This window comes from Podarcis raffonei, chromosome Z (genome assembly GCF_027172205.1).
Source record: "Podarcis raffonei isolate rPodRaf1 chromosome Z, rPodRaf1.pri, whole genome shotgun sequence".
Taxonomy (NCBI): Eukaryota; Metazoa; Chordata; class Lepidosauria; order Squamata; family Lacertidae; genus Podarcis; species Podarcis raffonei.
Window position 1 is genome coordinate 16,818,431 of NC_070621.1, and position 25,390 is coordinate 16,843,820.

Consider the following 25,390-nt stretch of genomic DNA (forward strand, 5'->3'; position numbering starts at 1 on the left):
TTAGCAGCAGCAGCGGCACATTTCCGTGATGGCAGGAGAAGTGTTACTGGAAGAGAGGGAGAAAGGAGACCACTTCTGCACGTGGTTGGATCTCCTTCTGTTATGCTTCGTGGAGGGTGCTAAACTTTTCTCTAATGGGCAGAAGCAGCCCGTCCCTGGCTAAACATACATCAGATTACACTCTTCCTAAACCAAATAAACATGCAAGTTCAGGCGTTACACAGCCCAAATATTTTTTAAACAACTTCTTGACACAACTAGCCTAGTAGGGAATTGTTTTTCAAATATATAAAATTCTCACACTGTTATGTACCCTGGGCCAGCAGGGGGATACTGTAGATGGTTTTCACTCAGGTCTACATATGCAAATGAGGAATTGAAAGTGACGTTCAGTGATTGGATAGTTACAGAAAGTTGTTATGTTGCTTTGTAGTTGAGCTCTATATAAGCAGGTTGGCTGAACCCTTCAGCCCTGTTCTGTTGTGGGCCTGTGAATAAACAAGAGCTGTTTGAAGAATTGCTGTGTTGCCTGATATGTTCACCCACAACTTAACACACACAGTTGGCTTTCCTTCCCCTTGTGACATTATGATTAAAATGGGAGAAAGACTCTGCAGAGGAAGTAGATGAACAACTCTGGAATAGCTTGCCAGGTTCCACCTCAGTCAAGACTTAGAAAACACTTAAAAATAGCACATTGCTGGTACATGTGTCTGGTCTGATTGAATAAAAAAATAAAAACTATGCTGACAGGAATGCCATTCGCCTGGGTCTCTAATATATATGCAGTGGCCTTGCCCCAAAATTATTTTATTCTGAGATTTCCCCCCCTTGAACAGTTACCGTAATCAAATGACAAAACAGCTTGGACCCAAAATTAGTTTTATTCTTCATTCCCCAGACTCAAAATGCAACCGGTAGAGCTCTTATCCTCCATTCACTAACAGCAGCTAAATTAGTGGTAGTCAAAATTTGGAAACCCATAGATATCATTTTGAAGCTGGGATATTTTACATATAGACAAACTAACTGCTCTACAAAAAGAAAAAAGACCAACACCATTTACACAACATGGTATCCATTTACTGACTTTGTAAAATTTATTAAGTGTGGTTTTCATCCTCCATCAACACATAGAACATTATGGAACAACATCTTTACTTGATTGCCTATATTGGAACATAAGTGACTGCAACTTTCAGCTTATATTTACCTTTAGCATTTATCAAACTCTGTATTCCTATTTAATGACATTCTATTATCATTGTGTATACTTAATTTAAAGTATACTTGTATACTTGAAATTAAAAACCCCCAAATGTTTTCTTTTTCTTTTTTTCATGATTATATGGTCCTCTAAGAACCTCAGTCTCAGCCAGGATGGGCAGCGGTAAGTGATGATGGGAGTTGTAGTACAGTCACAATTTTAAGGGGCTGCAGGATCCCCCACCCTTGTTCAAGAGCAGAATTAAGGGAAATGCGAGGATTTCTCATATTGATAGGACCTGTCCTACCCTTGAAGGAGAGTGAGGGAAGATAGGACCAGATACTCTCCTTCCTTGCACTGGAAGAGAAGTGGTCAAGTAACAATTGCAGGGTACAGGCAGAGATCATTTTAGACCCATACCAGTGTTACAAACCACCTACCTGCCCCAACACACACACACTTCCCAAAAAGCAAATTTGTAGTGGATTGCAGTCATAACATCACAGGCTCAGAAATTTCAACCATTAAGGAGCTGCTTCTAAAAATTATTGCACTAATAAGGACAGCCCAGCAAGAAGCACACTCACAGTTTCAGTTAAAAATTCAGATCAAAAGTAATGCAGGGATGCCTTTGGAAGCTGTTGAGGACCTGGGGCTTTCCAATATTGCAGGACTAGAACTCCCATCAACCCTGACCATTAGGCCATGCCGGGAGCTAATGGGAGATATAGTCCAACAACATCTGGATGGGCACAGATCTCCCCATTCCTATTTATGGAGATGTGTTAAGAGTTTCACAAGTAACACAACAAATTGTAGCCTGTTAAGGAAACAAGGAACTGTAGTTTCCTAAGGAGGAAATTACAGTTCCCAGGATTCTTTATGGGTGGGGGAGAAACGTACTTTAAATGTATGCTGGATGTGCTTTAAATGTATGGTGTGGTTCTGGCCACAGATATTGGAAGCCTGACAGCCTGCGAGAAGAGTGGCCAGGAACAGCATTCTCCATTCTGTTGCCCTCCAGATCTTTTGGACCACAACTCCCATCTGGGAGACTATGACAGGGCACCATCACGTTGGTGAATGTGTGATCCCTAGGGCCTAACACTACTTCCCTGCTGCATATGCAAATTGGAAACAGAGGGCTATTCTGCATCCTGATGTCAAGTGGCAAAATAGGCACGTGGGTTTTCTTTCCTTTCTTGCTACAGCATTCTAGCTACAGAGCCTGCTTCAAGTGATCATATTACTGCCCCTGTGTCTTCCGACTCCATTGCTGCAAGATGCTGTCTGCGGCTTCCAGAGTCGAGTCTTCCTAATGCACAAAACAAAAGTAAGTTTTAAATGCTGGTGTTTGGCACTGCCAAGATTTTTTTATCTTATGCCTGCCCCACACCCCAACCTTGCACAATCAAAAATAGCTTTCAACATCTTCAGGGCCACAGGTTTCCCAGCACCCTCATTTTTGCTAAAGCAGATCACAAGATACAAAGAAATGTATGTAAACATGTCCCCCTCAAGTGGTGTGAAAAATGTGGGAAATCATTCCAAATAATCCCATGGACAGCTCACCTTGGCAAAGCAAAAGCGAATGAGATGGTCAAAGTTCTTCTTCTGTGGTGAACTAAAGAAGGCAGAGACCGGAATGGCGGCTAATCCCTATGGAGGTAGAAGAATTGTGCATTGACAGATTTTCCAGCTACACGATAAAGTATCTGCCTTAGGTTTTTATTTAAAAAAATAGAAAACGGAACCTATTCTTTGTAAGAATAAAAAACAATTCCTGACTGTTTTTAAATGTTTGTAATTCACCTTGACACACATGTGAAAGGGGATTCATAGATTAAATACTGTTGCTATTCTTATTAACATTACAGTTACACGTATCATTGTAAACCACTTTGAGATTATTATTTTTTTACAATCAAACAATGTACAAATTTTATCAAGTAAAGAAAGAAATATTATTATAATTATTATTATGCACTCTCACTCGTCTGGCTTCATGTCCTGAGTGTTTCCCCCCGGTTGAAATGGGTATCTGAAAATGTCTTTTGCTTGGATGGAGGATAGAGGGGTGTGTCCATATACAGAAACTGGTTCACTGCACAAAAGCTAAACACTGCATTCATTGATCTATCCACCTTTGTCTCTAGCCCAGCCCACCACTGGCACATGGCCCCTGGAAGGCGGAAAAAAGTTCTCCACCCCTGGAGCTGTCAATAATGAGTTCGATGTAGTATTGGTCTGACACAATCCCAGGTGACTTTCTATGTTACCAACCTTCTGAGTGCCTGAGGCAGAAAATCCAGTGTGGCCATCCCTTCCCCGTGTCAAGAAGCAGCAGACTGGTAATATTGCCACCTTCAGTGTTTTCCCAAATCTGCCACCTAAGGCAGCCACCTCACTAATGGTCTGGCCGGTCCCAAATCTTGGGTCACGTACCTTGTTCTTGATCATCCACTTTGTAAAGCGATAATCGTACGGCTCCTCGGAGTCTGGCTCATCAGGAAGTTCATCTTCTAAGAAGAGAGCATGGGCATTGATTGAGAGGCTAAGTAGCTAAGATTGCTAAGTGGCAGAGCACATGTTTTCATGAAAAAGGTCCCCAGTTCAAATGCTTGGCACTGGAGAAACCCATAGTCAGAAACCCTGGAGAGCTGATGCTGATCAACAATGCAGGGCTTTATGCACAAACTATCTTAAGTACAGTGGATGCTCAGGTTGTAAACGTGCATCCCGCACGGATCACGTTCGCAACCCACAGCTGCGCACGCGTGGGTTGCGATTCGGCGCTTCTGCGCATGCGCAAAGCACAATATAGTCCTTCTGTGCATGCACGACCGCTGAAACCCGGAAGTAACCCATTCCGATACTTCCAGATTTTGGCGGTCCGTAACCTGAAAAAACACAACCTGAAGCGGCTGTAGCCCGAGGTATGACTGTATAAGGCAGCTTTCTATATACAGTGGTACCTCAGGTTAAGAACTGAATTCGTTCTGGAGGTCCGTTCTTAACCTGAAACTGTTCTTAACCTGAGGTACCACTTTAGCTAATGGGGCCTCCTGCTGCCGCTGCGCAGCCACCGTGCAATTTTCTGTTCTCTTCTTCTGAAGCAAAGTTCTTAACCCGAGGTACTATTTCTGGGTTAGTGGAGTCTGTAACCTGAAGCGTCTGTAACCCAAGGTACCACTGTATCTCCACTGAAATCAACCCTTTATTTTGAATCCCGAGGACTAGAACTTTACTTTATGTTTAAGGGAAGGACCATGGTTCAGTGGTGGGGCATCTGCCTTGCATGCAAAAGGTTCTAGGTTCAATCTCCAGGCCTGGTAAAAACCTTTGCCTGAAACCCCAGAGAGTTGCTGTCAGTCACTCTAGACAGACAGTACTGAGCTAGGTGCACCAATGGATCTGAATTTGGACTGGGTCTCAAAACAAGCAATATTATGGCTGCAGACCCACCATACATGTACAGCACATGGCTTGACTCAGAGAATCCTGGGAACTGTAACTTGTTAAGCATGCTGGGAATGCAGCTGGTGAACTACATTTCCCGGGATTATTATTTTTTTGAGAGGAAAATGTGTTTTACATGGATGATGTTCTCTCTTTAAATGTATGTTCTCTCTTTTTAAAAAATAATAAGTGTCCACCATTAACTGGGTGAAGGGGGGGTGTCACGCTTACTGAATTCGGAGAGGTCGGCCACTACAAAATAGGAACCCTCTGGGATAATGGGCTTCATGCCAACAGCAAGCAAGCTCTGGACCAGGAAGTCTCGTTTTCGCTGCAGCTGTTGAGGTAGCTGGGCAAAGTAGCTCTCAGGCTTCCCAAAGCGCTCAAACTCTTTCTCTAGCCCACAGGCCACAGCTTCCTAGAGACTCATGAACAACAACAGATGGACATCAACGCAAATGCAATTATCAGGCAAGGTTAGCAGCGTCAAAGTTGTCACTAATTCCCCCTCCCCCAGGTTGATTATTCCAGTAAGTATATACATTCCGTGCTCAGTTCTTTGAGATGCCAAAAAGTATTAACGTGGGTCTTCTTCGGTTTTAGTCCTACTCCGAGTAGACCCACTGACAATAATGGGCATGATTTAACTGGCCCAATAATTTAAATTGGCTTGCTCCAAGCAGAAGAATAGTTCCCAAAAGCCTGCGGGAAAAGAAGCTTCACCTGCTGGCGGAAGGACAACAAGGAGGGAGCCAGGCTGGCCTCCCAAGGGAGGGAGATTCAAAGCCAGAGAGTAGCCACTAAGTAGGCCCTCTCCTGCAACCCCAGTTAGAACTATTATTTAGTTATTTCTAGATTAAGACTTGCTTTAATGGATTGCATGTAAACCACTCATAGGATCCATTTGGGCAGTACAAATGTTCTAGATAAATAAAAATTGAAAAACATGGGAGATTGTAGTCCAGCAGCATCTGGAGGGCAACACATTGGTTACTCCTGCAGTGGAAGGGACCGTTTTGTCCAGCACTGTTTTCTTACCTGAGCTGCTGTTGCACAATGATAAACTGAGTTTTGATGAATTGTCCTCAGGTGCTTCAAAAGGTTGTTGGGCCCAATTGTCCAGCCAACCTATGGTCACGGAAAAGGAAATGCGGTTATTTTTCAGATCTCTGGATAGCTGGTGTTCTTCATATGTCACTGAGAGTGTGGGAAAGTCTACAGTGGGCAGGTGAGGGGCTCTGCAACCAGAGGGCCACATTGCCGCAGAGGCAACCTTCTGAGGGACACCTGTCAGCAGTGGGAGGAACCAGAGGCAAAAGTAGGCGGAGCAATAAAGATAAATGCTACCTTTGTACACCTGGCTGGTTTCTACCCACAAACACACCCTCTAGCCTCAAGAGGCATTACCAGAGTTCAAGGACACATTAGGAACAAAGGAAGCTGCCTTATATTGAGCTAGACCATTAAGGTCCCTCCAGCTCAGTATTGTCTGCACTGACTGGCAGTGGCTCTCCGGGGTTTTAGGCAGGCTCCCAATGGCAGTGCTTGTCCCCCAAGCCTGAGGTTCTCCTGGTCAATGAGATAGTCTCCTGGTCAACACAAAGATAGCTAGGCAGCTCTACTGTTTATGAACAATACAAAGCTATGCTATGACCATCGTCCTAATATTTGATGAAATGCTGTGTGCTTTGAATTACCTGTCGGCTGATCCATTTTTCATGTGTAGATGAAGATGATTATTAAAATTGCTATGCTGCCCTTCATCCGAAGATCACAGGGCCTGGGACCTCTCACATGAAAAGTATGCACCTTACCATGGACCTATTCCTTTGCCTGCAAAGGATTAGGTAGGAATTTCAACTGGAAAATGGTCCTTAAGTCTGGCTCCTCCTACACCTGCCTCCTCACCTTCCATCCCGTTGCACTGAAGGTTTTTCCGGCACTTCCAATGGTCACGGTTCGTTCCCACATTCCTGGTAAACTGGCTGTCAGCAGGGAAAGAAAATGAAGCTGAAATCTACACGGTGGTGCATTCAAGAGAAAGGAAATCAGAGCTGGAACATTCCTCCCATAAGGGAGAAGCACCCTGAGTATCTGCTCCTTTAAAAACACTGTTCTTTGCAGAGTCTGGAAAGTCCAAGGCAAGATCTTGCAGGAGACAGACCACTTTGGTCCCAAAAGGGAGAAGAAGGCATAGGGACCCACAAATTCTCATACCAGCTCAGGTTCACAGATTAGGAGGATGATCAGGTATGGAGCCAAGTGTCTAGAAAGCAGATCTGCCTTACCCATCCGGATATGCTTGTTGCCATCGTAGACCAGCCACTCGTATACCTCATCACTGAAGCAGAGGACGTCATGTCTCACACACAACTCTGCAATGAGCTCCATCTCCTTTCTACTGAACACCTGCACAAGAGGGAGAAGACTGGCAACTCTGGGCCCCTTTGACATAGAACAGTGGCAGCTACTCCCACTGTTGGAATAAGGACGCTCCGAACACCCATGGGAAGGGTAGTCTGCTATGCTGAGGAAGGTGTTCCCAGGTGGCAGAGAGAAGTTAAGGAATTTGACACTCTTTAAGACAATAAATAGGGACACGGGTGGCGCTGTGGGTTAAACCACAGAGCCTAGGACTTGCTGATCAGAAGGTCGGCAGTTCGAATCCCTGCGATGGGGTGAGCTTCTGTTGCTCAGTCCCTGCCAACCTAGCAGTTCAAAAGCACATCAAAGTGCAAGTAGATACATAGGTACCACTCCAGTGGGAAGGTAAACGGAGTTTCTGTGCGCTGCTCTGGTTCGCCAGAAGTGGCTTAGTCATGCTGGCCACATGACCCAGAAGCTGTCTGCAGACAAACGCCAGCTCCCTCGGCCAATAAAGCGAGATGAGTGCCGCAACCCCAGAGTCGGTCACGGCTGGACCTAATGGTCAGGTGTCCCTTTACCTTTTAAGATAATAAATGCTGCTTTATCAGGAACAGATGTCATTCATTCACTCTGTTCCTAAATGGAGACTTCAGACAATATTGCTGTCTTTCAAGATTGGTTTATGAAGAGTTTTCTTTTTACAACAAAAGTTGGGAGAATCCTCAACTTTCCCCCCAATCTTGCAGGAGAGGAAAATCTGGCTGCAATGGCATACAAGACTGAGGAAAGGTGGTGGTGGTGGTGGGGATGGGTTCAGCTGAAGCAGAGGTTGATGCCTGTGCAATGCCCTCAAGCTACAATGATTCTATGGCACATACTGAACTGCACATACATATTTCAAATGTACATCAAGTGGCCTGTGCAAAATTGCAGGGTTCTTAGTTACCTTCCCCAAAGGGTTGTTGGGAGAGTTCAGCACAATGGCTTTAGTTCGCTTGGTGAACTTTGCTGCCAGCTCGGCTGGATTCAGTTGCCAGTCTCTGCTAGAGTTCAGCTTGCTACCTTCTGCAGCATTCTGGCGGAGGAGATGGAGAAAAAGAGAGAGTCAAGCGAGAGTCAAGCCACTGGACTTCTGCCAATGGGCAAAGGCCCCAGAACTAGCTGTTTCGTTTGATTCAGGTGAAGCTGTGGAAGAGCGGAGCCACCATCTAGGATCAAGGCCAGTAAACTAAAACTGCATTGGGACAGGACAGAGGCAGTGTTGACACAAGACAAAAGTACTGTTGGTGAGTGACTCATCCAATCAGGGATGTGGAGCTCAGGTTGTTCTGGATGAAGTAGCACTGCCCGTAAAGAAGAGTTGGGCTCCAACCCCCATGACACCCACCCATACCCCAGTCTGTGTGGCCAATGGTCAGGATTGATGGATGTTGTAGTCTAGTGAATCTGAAGTATCAGGGTCACTGTCTACAAAGGCCAGCACAATCAGCCCACTTACTAGTTGCAGAGGTATGAACACAGAAGTCCCACCAGCCATTTTCACCATGGGCTCATAGCAGTCAAAGTACGGCTCAATAATAATGACCTAAGAAAATGCAAAAGAGGTATCAAGCACATCGTTGGTTAGTTTTTATGTTATGTGGTCACAGGATTGCAGACCTCAATATATTATTTGATTGTGTGTGTGTGTGTGTGTGTGTGTGTACAACATTTTAACAAACTGCCAGACAAAAAGATCATTAACAGCAGTGATGCCACCCATCTGCCTGTCAGGAAGAGAAGAAGGAAGTAAAGAACACAAAACAAGGCTGGCTGATGGATCAGGCCAAAGGGGGCCCACCTAGTTGTTAGGGAACTGCCATCAGTGCCGGAGGGAGAGAGCAAAATCCAGAGAGATTCCAGAGAGCGTCCCGGGATTGGGAGAGGCAGCCCATCTTCTGGGGAAGAGAATCAGCGTAGCACCAGTGGAGAAGGGGGGCAGATGGGGGAAGCGGCGAGGCGGTCACATGACTCCTTGCCAGGGACCAGCGGGGAGAGTAGGGGTCCTCCGCTGCCTACGCCCTCCTTGTGCAGAAGACTTTCGCACAGAGAGAGTAGGAGGAGACTAGGCGTCAAAGAGCTTCTTTGCTGGAAGAAGTTTAAGAAACGCCCACTGACGGATTCTGCCAGCGATTGAGGCAGCCATGGGTGAGTGGCTGTCCGGACAGAAAAGGTTCACTCAGGCAACCCAGCCAGGTGTTTGCACCGGCTTACGCACGAGCAACCCCTAGAACCATTACACTAGTTTAGCATCCTGTTGTCACAGTGGCAAACCAGATGCCTTAACAAAAAGGCCACAAGCAGGACCTAGATGCAACAGCAACACTCCCCCCCACTGCAATTTCCAGCAAATGGTATTCAGAAGCATACTGCCTCCTGACAGCAGAGGCAGGACACAGCTATCAGAGTCAGCAGTCATGTCATTGATACCCTTATGGATTTGGCCCATCCTCTTTCAAAGCCATCCAGTTTGGTGGACATCACTGCCTCCTGCAGAAGTGAATTCCATAGTTTAGCTACATGCTGTGTGAAGAAGCCTTTACTTTTCTCTGTACTCCCAACATTTAGCTTCATTGGGTGGTTCAGGGAGGCAGAGGCTAGAACCCCCACTTTCCTGTTTCATGAAGTCTGAGAAGCATTGCTTTAGCCATTAATATGTCCCAAAGCACACAGGCACTCTGTTACCTCATCTCCATCATCCACCAGAGCCTGGAAGCAGCAGAAGAGGGCCTCATAGGCACCAACAGTCACCATCACATTTTTCAGAGGGTCCAGGTCTCGTCCGAGTAGCTTCCCAAAAAAGCGGGCCAAGATTGCTACTAAACGTGGGTGGCCCTGGGGAAACAGCAGAGGCTGAGAACACGGAATAGTAACCTGAAGCAAGCAGGCTAATAGAAGTTTATTGCACATTTGTCCTGAACTTGATCATAAAAACAAGTGTTCTTTCTGCTTACTTGCTGCACCTAGATTGCAGCCTGCCCAGAAATCCTCTTCTGCAGCCCCATCTGCACTATACATTTAAAGCACTATGATACCCCTTTAAGCTGTCATGGCTTCTCCCAAAGCATCCTGAGAACTGCAGTTTTTGAAGAGTGCTGAGAGTTGTTAGGAAGCCCCTATCCCCATACCTAAGGGACACGGGTGGCACTGTGGGTTAAGACACAGAGCCTAGGACTTGCCGATCAGAAGGTCGGCGGTTCGAATCCCCACAACAGGGCGAGCTCCCGTTGCTTGGTCCCTGCTCCTGCCAACCATGCAACTATGTGTTTCCATGTGCTGCTCCAGTTCGCCAGAAGCGGCTTAGTCATGCTGGCCACATGACCCGGAAGCAGTACGTCGGCTCCCTTGGCCAATAAAGCAAAGATGAGCGCCGCAACCCCAGAGTCGGCCATGACTGGACCTAATGGTCAGGGGTCCCTTTACCTTTTATCACCACACCTACAGAGCTACAATTTCCAGAGTGGTTTAACAACCAATCCCTCTTCCCGTGGGATAACTGTGCAGGGAACTATGTATAGGAGTGCTCTTGCATAGCAACACTTCAGACTTATGTAAGGTATGCATGCAGGCTGAGAGAGAAAGGGAGGAGATTCTTACGTACAAATTCTCGGGTATATTGGTGCAGCAAGGTATTCTCTCCACCAACAGCCTCCACCAACGCTTCCCTGACAAAGTCCGGTGGGGGGAAATTAGGGAAGCCTTGGCCCAGGTTCACGGTCTTGTACGTGGCCGCCAACTTGACAAACTCCACCCTAAGGAGAGTGAAAGGCAAAAGAGCAGAGAGGAAGAATTAAATCCCACTAGGCCAGCCTCCTGTAATCTCAACCCCAGCTGGATTACAGATACTGTCTATTGCTGGGGTTCAGGGTGTGCAAAGAGGCAAGCCTCGGATGGGTGGATGGTTTGAATCCCATTATTCACTGACTCCCTAAAGCAACCTGCCAGCTTAGAGCAGACAGATATAGCAGAAGCAAGGGACGTGAGATAAAGGAAGGAATGCTGAAAGCCTGATGGAAACCTGGTTGCTAGGGGAATGGTGACAGAAGTGTGACATTTGACACCCAAATGGCTTAGGCATTCTTGGGGCACCTTGATGTGATTATGGGGGTGAAGATACCAGTATGGAGCCATGCTTGTTTTACTTCTCATGACCTGTACCCTTCCTTGATATATGTAGAAGGATGTTTATGTTTTAAGAACGTTTAGATGTTTTATGACTCTGTGTGCAATCTCTATAAAACCCTCATTCTAATTCTCCTCGTGGAAGAGCTTCTTCTTAAGTGGCAGTTCAGCTAGAACAACCACATTAAGTTTGGCTCTGCCCTATTGAAATAGTATCTAATAAACTCTGGATCCCTAACTAGATCTGCTGAAGCTTGGTGTAATTGTAATTCTCTTGGTCCCATGTTTTCTTTAAAACCTTTTGCCTCTCATCTGGGTAATGAGCAGGTGGTGCAGAAGTAAATTCTTACCATACTTTGACTCTCTGGATCATGTTTTGGGGCTGAACTGATGCTCTGTGCTTGGCTGGCTAGGACTACGCTGCTCCTTGAACTCTGCTCTCTCGGGCAAGCATTTTGACAAAACGCTTTACCCTCCTTGGACAGAGGCCCTAGCACCTAACAGCAACCCTGGACCATAACCAGTACCCCTTCACCCAAGCAAACAAGATGATGTTGTTGGTTTGTCAGGGTGGGACTGTGGTTGAGTTCAGTGTGCCTGCTTTGCATGCAAAAGGTCCCTGGCTCAATCCTCAACAGTATCTCCTGTTTAAAAGGATCAGGGAGTGGGTGAAGTGACTAGGCTAGATGTAAATATAAGGCCTCTTTATCCTGAAAGGACTCTGCAGCTGTTCAGCTTTTATTTTTGATTGGCCAGTTACCTTAATAATGCTCTGTATTTCTTTTCTTTTTTAAGAATGGTAATTTATGTTTCAATGTTGTAAGCTGTCCTGATATTTTTATTATCTGGCCATACAGAACTACATTTATTAGTAAAGAAAGAAAGAAAGGGTCTGGCCTTATATAGTCTGGCAGCTGGGCAAGTATGGACTGGGCAAGTATGGAGTATGGGGCCCACCCAAGGAGGAAATACCAGATATTCTTCTCTACGCCCTCCAGCCTCCGAGCCTGAACCATCCTGGACATTTTTGCCTAGAGAAAGGAGGAAAGGGTGGGGGAAAAGAAGGAAGGAAAGAAAGCATGTTAGAATTGCTGCAGATAATGGCTATTTAATAACAAAGAACTGCAGAACTTTCTCATCTTCTTTCAGATCTTTTATATGCCAGTAGTTGATATGGTCCCTATAGGTTCGCTTATTTTAGTTCACAGTTGGTCTGTGGAACCTTTGGCCCTTCAGATGTTGGTGGACTACAACTCCCAGCAGCCAGCATAGCCAATGGCCTGGGATAACAATGGGAAGCCAGAGCTTCCCAACACCTCATTTAGTGGCATTTAAAGAGGGTCTTCTCTAATATTTCTATGGTGCTTTAAAGTGTGGAATTCTTATTAGGGTTTTTTTGGTAATTTTTATAATGTTGCAAACTGCTCAAGGACTAGCGTTTGATGCATAAAGTGGTAAATAAATTACTAATAAAAAAGGGAGCAACCTTAGCACAGCAGGCAGCAAATACCCCGACCTCCCCTGCTCTGTTCTGTCATCACCAACAAAAAACTTAAACTCCATCCATACAAAGCACAGTCACATTTTCCAGCTGGCTCCTTCTGGTTAAATGGTTTTTCCTATGGCAGGGCAGACTTTTTCAGGCCTAGGGCCACATCCCCTCCTAGGCGACCTTCTGGGGTCCACATGCCACAGGGTAGATAGGGCCAGTGGCAAAAGTAGGAGCAGCAACAAAGGTGATTTCCCCCTTTGTACAGCAAGCAACACCCACTCACACTTCCCATCCTCCATCCAGACAAGGAGGAGACTGGAATGTCTGCAGAGGGTGACTAAGATGATCAACAGTCTGGAAACCAAACCTTATGAAAAATAGTTGAGGGAACTGGACATGTTTAGCCTGGTAAAGGCAAAAGGTAAAGGTAAAGCCTTGTAAAGAGACTGAGGGGAGATATGATAGCCATTTCCAAATATCTAAAGGGCTGTCACACGGAATATAGAGCAAATTTGTTTTCTGCTGTGCTGGAGGGAAGGACCTAAACCAATGAAATCAAGTTATAAGAAAGGAGATTCCAACTAAACCTTAGGAAGAACTATCTAATGATTGACAATGAACAAGCTACCTCGGGATATGATGGATTCTCTTTTATTAGAGGTTTTCAAACAGAGGTTGGATGGCCACTGTTAGGGATTCTTTAGCTGGGATTTCTGCATTGCAGGGGGGCGGGACTGGATTGTGCTTATGGTCCCTTCAAACTTTAAGACTCTACAACTTTAAGACTTGTTCCAACAAGACCAAAACACTCAAGCAGGGCCAGTGAGGGGGAGAGTTCCAAGGGTTTGGTAGAGAAGCCTGGGAATCCACATTTGACTCCTGACACTCCTGGTCTTCCTACCTTAGAGTGATACCAGCAGAATCCAATACGATTATTCCTTCCCAGTAGGTAATGAATCAAGGACAGAGCGATACTTCTAACCATACCACTACAACACTGGTTTGCTGCGCCGTATGCATGGACCTGTGTTATTTCTTACACAGAGAGAGGAATGGGGAAGAGGAAAAGAAATGAGAGATCAATTGCATTCAGACATAAACTGAAAGCTGCTCCTTGATCTTGGGAACCATCATGCAAAATGTGGTTAGGATATCCTAGGTCCAAATATCTCATAGTCCAAATGCACTATGAGAAAATGAACAACTTTGCAAAATACATAGCTGATGTATGAGTGTACGTGGGGTGTGGGTGGGACAAACTGTAAAAAGTGAGGTCAGAAGGAAATGAAATTTAGAAAAGTACGGAGAGTCATAATTATCTACTTGCAAGTTCCAAGATGTCTGTGTCATCAAACATTGTTTTGTGAATTACCACTGTTAAGCACTTAATTATCACTTAGTTTTTATATACCTTTTAACTGTTGATTGATGATTGATTGATTGATTGACTGCATGCTTGCTTGCATTTATAGCCAACCCTTTTCTCTCCAAGAAGCTCAAGAAGGTGTACATTGTTCTTTTCCCCTCACAAGAACCCTGTAAGGGAGGTTAGGCTGAGAGGCAGCATCTGGCCCCAAGGTCACTCTGTAAGCCTTATGGCTGAGCAGGGGGATTCGAACCCTGGTCTCTCACAGGTTCTAGTCAGGAACTCTTAACAGCCATACCACCACTGGCTCTGTCTTTACCATTAAAATATTTCAAGATGTTTTATGAGAGGCATTTATACACACATACAAGATACACACTCATATACACACAAAATCAGTGCAATTTTGAAAGGTTTAGTCTTCGACCTTGCTTCAAAATGCCATCCAACTGTACCCAAACATAGATGAGAATGTGTTCTTCAGTCACAGTAGCCATTGTGCAAAATTTGGTGGTGGTATTTTAGCAAACAGACAACTTTCCTAAATGTATAGTAAAAAGCAACACATACAGGTTCCATATAAAATCCGTAACTCCCAGGAACTTGAAATATGATAGCAGAGCATACGGGTTCAGCTACCTACATTTATTTGTACTAAAGTTAAAAACAAGAAGATATAGCTGTACATGTGTTTTGGTGGAAAGTACTAAGGACCCAATTCATATACATATGTATCCCAATTCATATATATATATGTATCCATATTAACTTTGTACTCCTAAAAGAGAAAAGCAGGTTAGAAATAAATTAAGATGGTTATGAAATGGGAGGGGGTTATTGGTTTGCTTTTGTTCTTGTTTTTATTACTTTTTCTTAACTTGTATTTTTATGTTTAATTTGCCCTGAGATGTACTCATGGAGGATGGTATATAAATTTAATTAATAATAACAACAATAAAAAAACTTTATTTCATAAAATTCATGTACTGCTTGATTGTAAGAAAAAACCTAAATGTGGTTAGAATCGCAAAGGATGTACTTAAGAACACATTGCTCAGTAACAAGGATGCCTCTGAGAACATGTAAGCCAGACACTAAAACAACTTGGGAATTCAGAGAACATGGCTTTCAAGCTCCGAAAACTTTCACTGTACAAGAGTTACCTTGCAATCTTATGCACAGTTGTGAGTAACTAATGGGACTTACTTCGGAGTGGACATGCATACATGTGCGTTGCAAGGACTGGCTAGGGTGTTGGTGGAACTGGTCACCCCTTGCAAGAAAATATTAACATGCCCTTCCATGGGATCTCAGTTATACTGGTTAGTTATTTCCTGCTTAGGAACTGAGGAAGATTGCAAGCAACCTCCTTACTGTGGGCAGATCAACAATAAAGAAGAGCACCAGCAGATTTGTCACAAGCAAGTCAGCTTGGACAAGGGATTCGGTTGCTGCTGTGATCTGCATACTCTCACTAGAAGCAAATAGCCTTGAGCCAGCAAGGTGTAGCGATTAGTACTGGACAAGGCTCAGGGAGCACATTGGTTCAAAAATCTCCAGTCATGAAATTCACTCTGTGACCTGGACCCGATCACTAACTCCCGGTCTAACCTGACTCACAGAGCTGCTGTGAGGATAAAATGGGAAGAGAGAAAACCATAAGAACTGTCTTCAGCTCCTTGGAGGAAAAGTGGGATATTAATGTAATGCACAAAACAAATGCTGCATTTGGAATTTGAAGGATGTCACAGAAGCTTCTCTACAAAAGGAAGAGATGGCATCCATCCCTGTCCTGAAGTAAGAGAAATAAAAGCACATTTCCTAAGAATCACATGCTTCCTGGCAGGATCAGAGCAGCTTTCAGAACCAAGCTGAGTCTCATTGTTTCCTAGCCACAAAATGGATTATTAGGTGTAAACAGATAATCTCAGAGGAATACAGGATGACAAAACTAAGCATATAGGGTTTAATCAAGAATTTTAAAATCCAGGCCAAAACAAAGAGCAAGAACTGTTAACAACAACATGACCACTATATTTTTAAAGAAAAGATTCCAGAGGAGTTCAAAAGCTGTCACAAAGACACTTTCTGTCTTATTTCTAGATAAACATATAAATACTTAATATTAATAATAAAGCAAGTCTTTAAACAGGGGAGAAAGGGGAGCCGTTTGCTCTAAAGTTTTCTGGTCTTTTCCACGCCACAAAATTCACCATGCTTGGCACCTTTCAATTTCCCTGTGTGTGGTTTTTTGTTTTGTTTTTTGAACAAGTGAAATATTTCTGGGAGGAGATATGACAGGGCTTCCAGCCAATCACAAAAAGCACAGGGAGGATTTTAAATAAAGGGAAGGGGATCTTGTGGCACCCCAGCTAGGGGTGACAGCCTTTTTTCTTTCTTTTTTGGCCTGGGGTCCTCAACCGTGTTTGCAGCAATGCCATGCCTGGGGGAGGGGGAGGGAATTGTCACCTGATTGTTCAGCCTCTATTAAAGGCACAACTGTACACCAAGGCTGTGTTTAAAGCATTATACTGTATGTTTAAAGCATGATCCTCCCAAAAGAAATCCTGAGAGCTGCGGGTTTGTTAAGGGCGATTGAAATCTTAACTCTATGTAGGGTACTACAGTTCCCAGGCTTCTTTAGGGAGGGGGAAATTTGCTTTAAATGTATGGCGTGTAGGCAACTATAATTGCCCTGTTCCTTACCTTCTTCTGACTAGCTGGCAACCTTAATTCCGATGTCCCTTTTGACCAAGCTGGTGATGGCAGAAAGGAGGTAGGTGGCTCCTTTTAAAGAACTTTGCTCCTCAATCTAGATAAGTAATAAGTAACCTTAAGAAGAAAAAAGGAAATGAAACAAACAAAGCTGGAGGAGGTGTGAATTTGCATGTGCTTGACAAGCCCTCTGCTGGGTGGAGAGAGAATCAACACTGCATACATTCCCCCACCCCGACCCCAGAAGAATCCTGGGAAGTGTAGTTTGTTAAGGGCAGGCACAGGCAAACTCAGACCTCCAGATGTTTTGGGATTACAACTCCCATAATCCCTAGCTACCAGGACCAGTGGTCAGGGATGTTGGGAATTGTCATCCCAAAACATCTGGAGGGCCAAGTTTGCCTATGCCTGGTTAAGGGTGCTGGGAAGGGCAGCTCTGATAGGTAAATTCCAGGATTATTTGGGGAGGAGTGTACTTCCATGGAGGGCACAAGCAGAAGGGGACGACAGAGGACGAGATGGTTGGACGGTGTTCTCGAAGCTACTAGCATGAGTTTGACCAAACTGCGGGAGGCAGTGGAAGACAGGAGGGCCTGGCGTGCTCTGGTCCATGGGGTCACGAAGAGTCGGACACGACTAAACGACTAAACAACAGTATGTCTGACTCTGATCCACACAAAACATTTAAAGCATATTCAGCACACATTTTTTTAAAAAAAACAAAACCCAAAAGAAACCTGGGAATTTCAGTTTCCCCTCACAGTGCTGCTATTCCCATCCTTTGGCAGGCATGGGGTTTAAATGTATAGTGTGGATCTGCCCTAATTAAATGTACATTGTGTATCTAGCTTTCATTTCAGTGACACTCCCCTTCAAAAACGAGGATAAGAACATAAGAGTCTGCTGGGTCACACCAGCCACTCATCTAATAAAGCATCCTGTTCTCAAGCAGCAACACTCTTCTTATGTTCTGATACCTTTCAGATTACAAGGCTGCCAATGGCCACCAACCAAGCTCTCCCTTCACAGTTGTGTGATAGGAATTTTGATGTCTTAGATATATGGAAATGTTCATAAATGTACTAACCAAGCACATACATAGATCAGCACAGGAAGACCAACCTGGAACCATTTTGATTCCTAAACTGAGCAAATGTTTTCTCTGCAAGGTCAAAGTGGGAAACCTCCCATTGTCTCTTTTCTCACAAATCTTGTCTTAAGGGCACATTTAAGGTATGAATAGGGTGTGAGCCTGTGACATGGCCCAGGAACTAAGTATTTATCATTACAAAAGACTGGCCAGGCTACCCAGGCAATCCAATCAAGTAACCTGCCAGACAGGAGATAATTCAAATTTCTGTTTAGACCACCCTTTCTGTGATGTAGGTATGATGTATCTGAGGGGTGGTCTTAGGTTACACACCTTCTGTGATGTATGTATGATGTTTCTGGGGTTGGTCTTGATCTACAGGGTGGCAATTTCAAAAGTCTTTATAAGGCCTTGCGTGCCATTTTTCGGGGTTCCTCCTCTCTCCTGCGGGTGAGGGGAGCACCCTGTTGCAACAGTTCAATAAAGATCAAGCTTACCAGCTGCTTTGCTTCTCAATATTCTCTGGTTGGCCTCTGTTATTCTCTCCTACCAATAGGGAACCTGTGTAAGGACTCTATATGGGCTCTTGGATACCCCATAAGGGGAAAGGGCATTTTTTGTTTACAACGGTTGGAGGCAGTGATGCTTCTGAATTTCAGATGCAGGAAACTGCAGAAGGGGACAGTGCTTTCGTAGTCGGGTCCTGCTTGTGGGTTCTCCCTTCAGGGTATCGTTGGGCACTGTGATGACAGCGTGCTGGACTAGATGGGCCACTGGCCTCATCCAGTAGGTTCTTCTTATGTTCTTAAGTGAGAGCTATTTGGGGACTTGGGCTTAGATTTCCCTCTCCCTGTGGGAGGTTATGTCTTCAGGGTGTCTGGATAAGTGAAAGGGTCAACAGGCTACCAGTCTTTGCAGTAACGTCTGACTTAAATCTCAAGAGGCCTGCTTTGCTCTCTGTGCTATGACACTGGAGGTTCCCACTGGAACCTAACCAGAAAGCAAGATCTGTTGAGAGTTAATGCTGCAAAACACACCCCAGTTTTATGCTTATAGGAAATGACACCAGTTTCTAGCAAATCACATTCAAAGCAAACCAACCCAGGAGGCACACTGGAACCCTCAAAACCTTTCACCCCTCTGAGACTGGGGTGTATTTACACCCCAAAAAACAATATTTACATGAACAAATGGAACATACATCCGTGTTCCGAGACTCTAATGACATAGAGGGCAGATCTGCACCATACATTTAAAGCACATGGCTACCTGCAAGGAATCCTAGGAACTGTACTTTTCTTCTTTCATAGCTACAAGCTCCAGCACAAAACTACAGGGCCTAGGATTCTTTAGAGAGAAGTCGTGTGCTTGAAATGGCCCTAAGAAGGGCTATAAAAATCAATGTGATTTACTGCCAAGTAAACATACTTAGAAATGCAACATTGGTGAAGTCTCTGAAAACCACCCGTTAGATTTTAATATGGAAATATATTTGTAAAGATACAGTATTTGTAAAAAGAAAAGAAAAGACCACCTTAAACACTGTGGTTGCTTTCCTGCTCTAATGAAATTGGAGTGAATGCCTTTCAATTCTCCTTTATCAATATTTCAGGAATTTACTATGCAATCAACATTTTTGTGATGGTCCAGCCCAATAAAAATGTTGGTGAGTGAATCATCCAAGTGCATCAGAAAACCCACTTTTTATTGATGCTCACACAAAAATTAACATTGGAATCTGATACAATCACAGGCTTGAAAGAAGGCTGCTATCTAGCGGGCAATAAAAGGAACATTTATCTGACCAAATGCCTTGACATTGGGAAACCAAAGTCACAGAGATGCTTCAGGTTGTTAGCAAAGCACTTTTCTGTTTGTGAAGGCAAATTATGGAAGGGTAGTCTTCTGGTTTGTTTACTTTAAAAAATAAATAGTGTGTTGCCTGGAACAGGCAGTAGTTGCAACTATCATTACTGTCTGGAAGAGTGTGGAAGAGTGCTTAGAGAAGGGGTTGTCAACCTGGTCCCTGCCGCCCATTAGTGGGCGTTTCAGGATTTTAGGTGGGCAGTAGGGGGTTCTACAGTACAAGCTGAATCCTCCTTCCATCGAGCACTGGTGGGCGGTAAGAAAATTTTACCATCAAGAAAGATGCATTAGTGGGTGGTAGGTATAAAAAGGTTGACTACCCCTGGCTTAGAGCATAAAATTAGGATCAGATAGACTCTGGTTAAAATGCATGAAGCTCACTGCGTAATGGTCATCATCTCTGTGGCCTGGGGAGAGTCCTGAGGGCCAAAAAGCAGTTGGCCCTCTGGGGACTGAGGTTCCCTTCCCTTCTCTGTATCATGCAAATACATATTAAAATGCTAACAAATTTTTGCCAGGCCCTTTTAAAAAATGATGATGATGATCTGCAGATTGATGCAGAAATGTGGAAAACTGGACTTGCGAAGCTTAGATAAACTGAAATTGACATATTTGCCCTTCTCTAGATGCAGGAGGAAATGATGGGAGGCAAAGTGATTCCTGTTTACACACATTACCCATCTGTCTGTCTGTCGCTCTGCCAGTGAAGAGTGTGGAGTGCAGTCATTGTGTCGGTAGGAGCTGGGAAGCCCAGGTTCAAATCTCCCACTCAGCCATTGTTATAGGGGTAGGCTTTTACAGCCCAGCTCTCCATCAAGGGATTCAGTGTCCCCCAAGTCCGTTATCAGTCAGAGGAAAATGAGTGGAACCAGTAGAAGAAAAGCAAGAAAGATATCTGAAGGAGCGTCTCCACCCCCATCGTTCTGCCCGGAAACTGAGTTCCAGCTCCAAGGGCCTTCTGGCGGTTCCCTCACTGCAAGAGGCCAAGTTACAGGGAACCAGGCAGAGGGCCTTCTTGGTAGTGGCGCCCGCCCTGTGGAACGCCCTCCCATGAGATGTCAAAGCGATAAACAACTACCTGACATTCAGAAGACATCTGAAGGCAGCCCTGTTCAGGGAAGTTTTTAATATGTGACATTTTAGTGTATTTTTCATCTTTGTTGGAAGCCACCCAGAGTGCCTGGGGAAACCCAGCCAGATGGGTGGGGTACAAATAATAAATTATTATTATTATTATTATTATTATTATTATTCTGTCACATCAGAATTCCCCCTCCCACCACCTTGCAATGAGGTGAGGACCCAGAACAAAGGTGTATAACAGCTTTTAAAGACTTAAGAAATTTCCCACCCCTTAGCCAAAGACCACTCAAAAGCATCCTACAGATTCGAGAGTGTGTCTTATCTCCTGTTTGTCAAGATAGCTGATAATCCTTTCTGATTGCATTATCCTGCCAGTCTTTTGAAGCTTCTGAAACCTTGTCACAGACCTCCCCTATTCATACACAAAATGTGCTCTTTGGACTGGATTTGAAGGATTTGTAAGTGAAAAGAACAATTGGGAAAGGTTTTGCTAAGATACTTCCTTCTGCAAAGAAATAATGGGGGTCAATAAGAGTCAATAAGACTTCAGGATGGATCTCCCATACTATTGCAGACATGTGGTTTATGTGCTTAAGTATATGTGTTTATCTTGTGCACTTATGAACATTCATTTTATTTACAACCCCTTAGAATTCTTATCATGGGTCACTGCCTTGTCGTGGTGAAGGGGCTTGAATAACTCAGAGAAGCTATGAGCTATGTCATGCAGGGCCACCCAAGATGGACAGGTCATAGTGGAGAATTTTGACCAAACGTGATCCACCTGGAGCAAGAAGCAGCAAGCCACTCCAGTATCCCTGCCAAGAAAACTCCATGGGCAAAGACAACAGGCATATAAAAGTTATGACGCTGGAAGATGAGCCCCTCAGGTCAGAAGGTGTTCAACATGCTACTGAGGAAGAGCGGAGGACAAGTACAAGTAGATTCAGAACTGATGAAGCGGCTGGGCCAAAGCCGAAAGGTCACTCAGTTGTGGATATGCCTGGAAACGAAAGGAAAGTCCAATGATGTAAAGAAAAATATTGCATAGGAACCTGGAATGTAAGAACCATGAACCTTGGTAAGCTGGATGTGGTAAAAAATGAGATGGCAAGAATATTGACATCCTGGGCATCAGTGAACTAAAATGGACGGGAATGGGCAAATTCAGTTTGCATGACCACTGTATCTACTACTGTGGGTAAGAATCCCGAAAAAGAAATGGAGTGGCCCTCATAGTCAATAAAAGAGTGACAAAAGCTGTACTGGGATGCAATTTCAAAAATGACAGAATGATCTCGATGCGAATCCAAGGCAGACCTTTAACATCACAGTAATCCAAGTTTATGCACCAACTACCGGTGCTGAAGAAACTGAAATTGACCAATTCTATGAAGACTTACAATACCTTCTAGAAATGACACCAAAGAAGGATGTTCTTCTCATTATAGAGGATAGGAATGCTAAAGTAGGGAGTCAGGAGTTAAAAGGAAAAACGGGCAAGTTTGGCCTTGGAGTTAAAAACGCAGGGCAAAGGCTAATAGAGTTCTGTCAAGAGAACAAGCTGGTCACCACAAACACTCTTTTCCAACAACACAAGAGAAGACTCTACACATGGACATCACCAGATGGGCAGCATCGAAATCAGATTGATTATATTCTCTGGAGCCAAAGATGGAGAAGCTCTATACAGTCAGCATAAACAAGACCTGGAGCTGACTGTGGCTCAGATCATCAGCTTCTTATAGCAAAATTCCAGCTTAAACTGAAGAAAGTAGGAAAAGCCACTGGGCCAGTAAGACACAATCTAAATCAAATCCTTTATGAATACACAGTGGAAGTGAGGAACAGGTTTAAGGATTTAGATTTGGTGGACAGAGTGGCTGAAGAACTATGGATGAAGGCTGGTAACATTATACAGGAGGCAACAATGAAAACCATCCCAATGAAAAGGAAATGCAAGAAAGCAAAGTGGCTGTCCAATGAGGCCTTACAAATAGCGGGGAAGAGAAGGCAAGCAAAATGCAAGGGAGATAGTAAAAGATACAGGAAATTGAATGCAGATTTCCAAAAAATAGCAAGGAGAGACAAGAGGGCCTTCTTAAACGAGCAATGCAAAGAAACAGAGGAAAACAGCAGAATGGGAAAAACCAGAGATCTGTTCAAGAAAATTGGAGATATGAAAGGAACATTTTGTACAAAGATTACGATAATAAAGGACAAAAGTGGAAAGGACTTAACAGCAGCAGAAGACATCAAGAAGAGGTGGCAAGAATACACAGAGGAATTATACCAGAAAGATATGGAGGTCTCGTACACCCCAGGTAGTGTGGTTGCTGACCTTGAGCCAGACATCCTGGAGAGTGAAGTCAAATGGGCCTTAGAAAGCACTGCTAATAACATGGCCAGTGGAAGTGATGATATTCTAGCTGAACTATTTAAAATTTTAAAAGATGATGCTGTTAAGGTGCTACACTCAATATGCCAGCAAGTTTGGAAAACTCAGTAGTGGCCAGAGGATTGGAGAAGATCAGTCTACATCCCAATCCCAAAGAATGCTCCAACTACCGCACAATTGCGCTCATTTCACACGCTAGCAAAGTAATGCCTAAAATTCTACAAGGCAGGCTTAAGCAGTATGTGGACCGAGAACTCCCAGAAGTGCAAGCTGGATTTCGAAGGGGCAGAGGAACCAGAGAGCAAATTGCAAACATGCGTTGGATTATGGAGAAAGCAAGAGAGTTCCAGAAAAATATATACTTCTGCTTCATTGACTACGCAAAAGCATTTGACTCTGTCGACCACAGCAAACTATGGCAAGTTCTTAAAGAAATGGGAGTGCCTGATCACCATTGATTTTCTCCTGAGAAATCTCTATGTGGGACAAGAATATACAGTTAGAACTAGATATGGAATAACTGATTGGTTCAAAATTGGGAAAGGAGTACGACAAGGCTGTATATTGTCTCCCTGCTTATTTAACTTATATGCAGAATTCATCATGTGAAAGGCTGGACTGGATGAATCCCAAGCCAGAATTAAGATTGCCGGGAGAAATATCAACAACCTCAGATATGCAGATGACACAACCTTGATGGCAGAAAGTGAGGAGGAATAAATGAACCTTTTAATGAGGCTGAAAGAGGAGAGCGCATAATATGGTCAACATCAAAAAGACTAAGATCATGGCCACTGGTCCCATCACCTCCTGGCAAATAGAAGGGGAAGAAATGGAGGCAGTGAGAGATTTTACTTTCTTGGATTCCATGATCATTGCAGATGGTGACAGCAATCATTAAATTAAAAGATTCCTGCTTCTTGGGATAAAAGAAATGAAACCTAGGCAGCATCTTAAAAAGCAGAGACATCACCTTGTCGACAAAGGTCCATATAGTTAAAGCTATGGTTTTCCCAGTAGTGATGTATGGAAGTGAGAGCTGGACCATAAAGAAGGCTGATCGAAGAATTGATGCTTTTGAATTATGGTGGTGGAGGAGACTCTTGAGAGTCCCATGGACTGCAAGAAGATCAAACCTATCCATTCTGAAGGAAATCAGCCCTGAGTGCTCACTGGAAGGGCAGATCCTGAAGCTGAGACTCCAATATTTTGGCCACCTCATGAGAAGAGAAGACTCCCTGGAAAAGACCCTGATGTTGGGAAAGATTGAGGGCACAAGAAGAAGGGGACGACAGAGGACGAGATGGTTGGATACTGTTCTCGAAGCTACCAGCATGAGTTTGACCAAACTGCGGGAGGCAGTGGAAGACAGGAGGGCCTGGCATGCTCTGGTCCATGTGGTCACGAAGAGTCAGACACGACTAAACGACTAAACAACAACAAGAATTCTTATAACATCAGGAAGCTCACCTTTGGCACCTTTGCTCACCTCTCAGCCTAACCTACCTCACAAGGTTGTTGTAATGGATTAAAAAAAATGGGGGTGGGAGAGAAGCATAGATGCCGCCTTGAACCTTTTGCAGAGGTGGGGAGGAAAAGGTGGGATAGATATGCAACAAATAAATAGCAAACATGCAATGCTAGTCCTATTCAGAGTAGGGCCATTGAAATGGATGAGCATGGCTGATTTAGCTCCATTAATCTCAGCAGGTCTACTGTGAGAATTTATTTGGACGCAACCCAATATGTTGCTTTATATATATAATATTGTATATATGGTTTATAAATCTGCTATAAAACATCAGATTAGTACCCGTTGTCATCAGGATGTGGGGATTAATATTGCCGTTTTTACATAATGAGTTGGAGATTTCTCTCCCTTTAAATACGGAGAGGCGCAACGTGTTAATTATATATATTTTAAAAAGAAAGAAAGAAAGAAAGAAAAACGTACGTGCTGAATGCGACCTTCCCTTACCAAGATGGCAGCTTTGCGCTCCTTTCCCCCTCCATACTCAAGATGACCTCCAGGCATCTTTTGCGCTTTCCATTCACTTCCTCTCCCTCTCGCTCCGTGGGGAATGGCTTGCCCTTCCCAAGATGGCTCCTCTCGAGATGGGGCCGCCTAGTGGAAGAGAGGAGCAAGAGTCGCGGCTGCTGCTTACTTCCGGTTCTGCCGCCGCCGC

At 44.2% G+C, this 25,390-nt stretch overlaps 1 protein-coding gene across 8 annotated transcripts; it reads right to left on the reverse strand.

Moving 5' to 3' along the window:
* Positions 1-1,852: 1,852 nt before the first annotated feature.
* On the reverse strand, positions 1,853-25,309 carry KYAT1 (kynurenine aminotransferase 1). 8 transcript variants are annotated; one of them, XM_053374988.1, is made up of 15 exons: positions 25,183-25,309; positions 16,759-16,884; positions 13,588-13,710; positions 12,167-12,225; positions 10,674-10,824; positions 9,758-9,907; positions 8,532-8,618; positions 7,980-8,108; positions 6,955-7,075; positions 6,575-6,651; positions 5,705-5,794; positions 4,898-5,084; positions 3,653-3,729; positions 2,780-2,866; positions 1,853-2,522 (listed from the first exon to the last, which is right to left on the reverse strand). In XM_053374988.1, the coding sequence occupies exons 3-15, from the start codon at positions 13,669-13,671 to the stop codon at positions 2,454-2,456; spliced, it is 1,368 nt and encodes a 455-aa protein (XP_053230963.1). In that variant the 5' UTR covers positions 13,672-13,710; positions 16,759-16,884; positions 25,183-25,309; the 3' UTR covers positions 1,853-2,453. The 8 variants fall into 8 exon arrangements, 7 of the variants coding, with proteins under 7 accessions (XP_053230963.1, XP_053230958.1, XP_053230960.1 ...); XM_053374983.1 differs by having other exon boundaries at positions 13,588-13,721; XM_053374985.1 differs by having other exon boundaries at positions 13,588-13,721; positions 25,159-25,244.
* Positions 25,310-25,390: the final 81 nt, after the last annotated feature.

Bases quoted from the DNA above. Each gene is read 5' to 3' on its own strand.
- KYAT1 (XM_053374989.1), bottom strand. From the start codon at position 13,671: ATGGTTAGAAGTATCGCTCTGTCCTTGATTCATTACCTACTGGGAAGG. The intron at 12,226-13,587 runs GTAGGAAGACCA...TCCTTTCTCTAG, and splicing joins TCTGCTGGTATCACTCTAAG to GCAAAAATGTCCAGGATGGT. The intron at 2,519-2,779 runs GTGAGCTGTCCA...TGCATTAGGAAG, and splicing joins TTCGCTTTTGCTTTGCCAAG to ACTCGACTCTGGAAGCCGCA.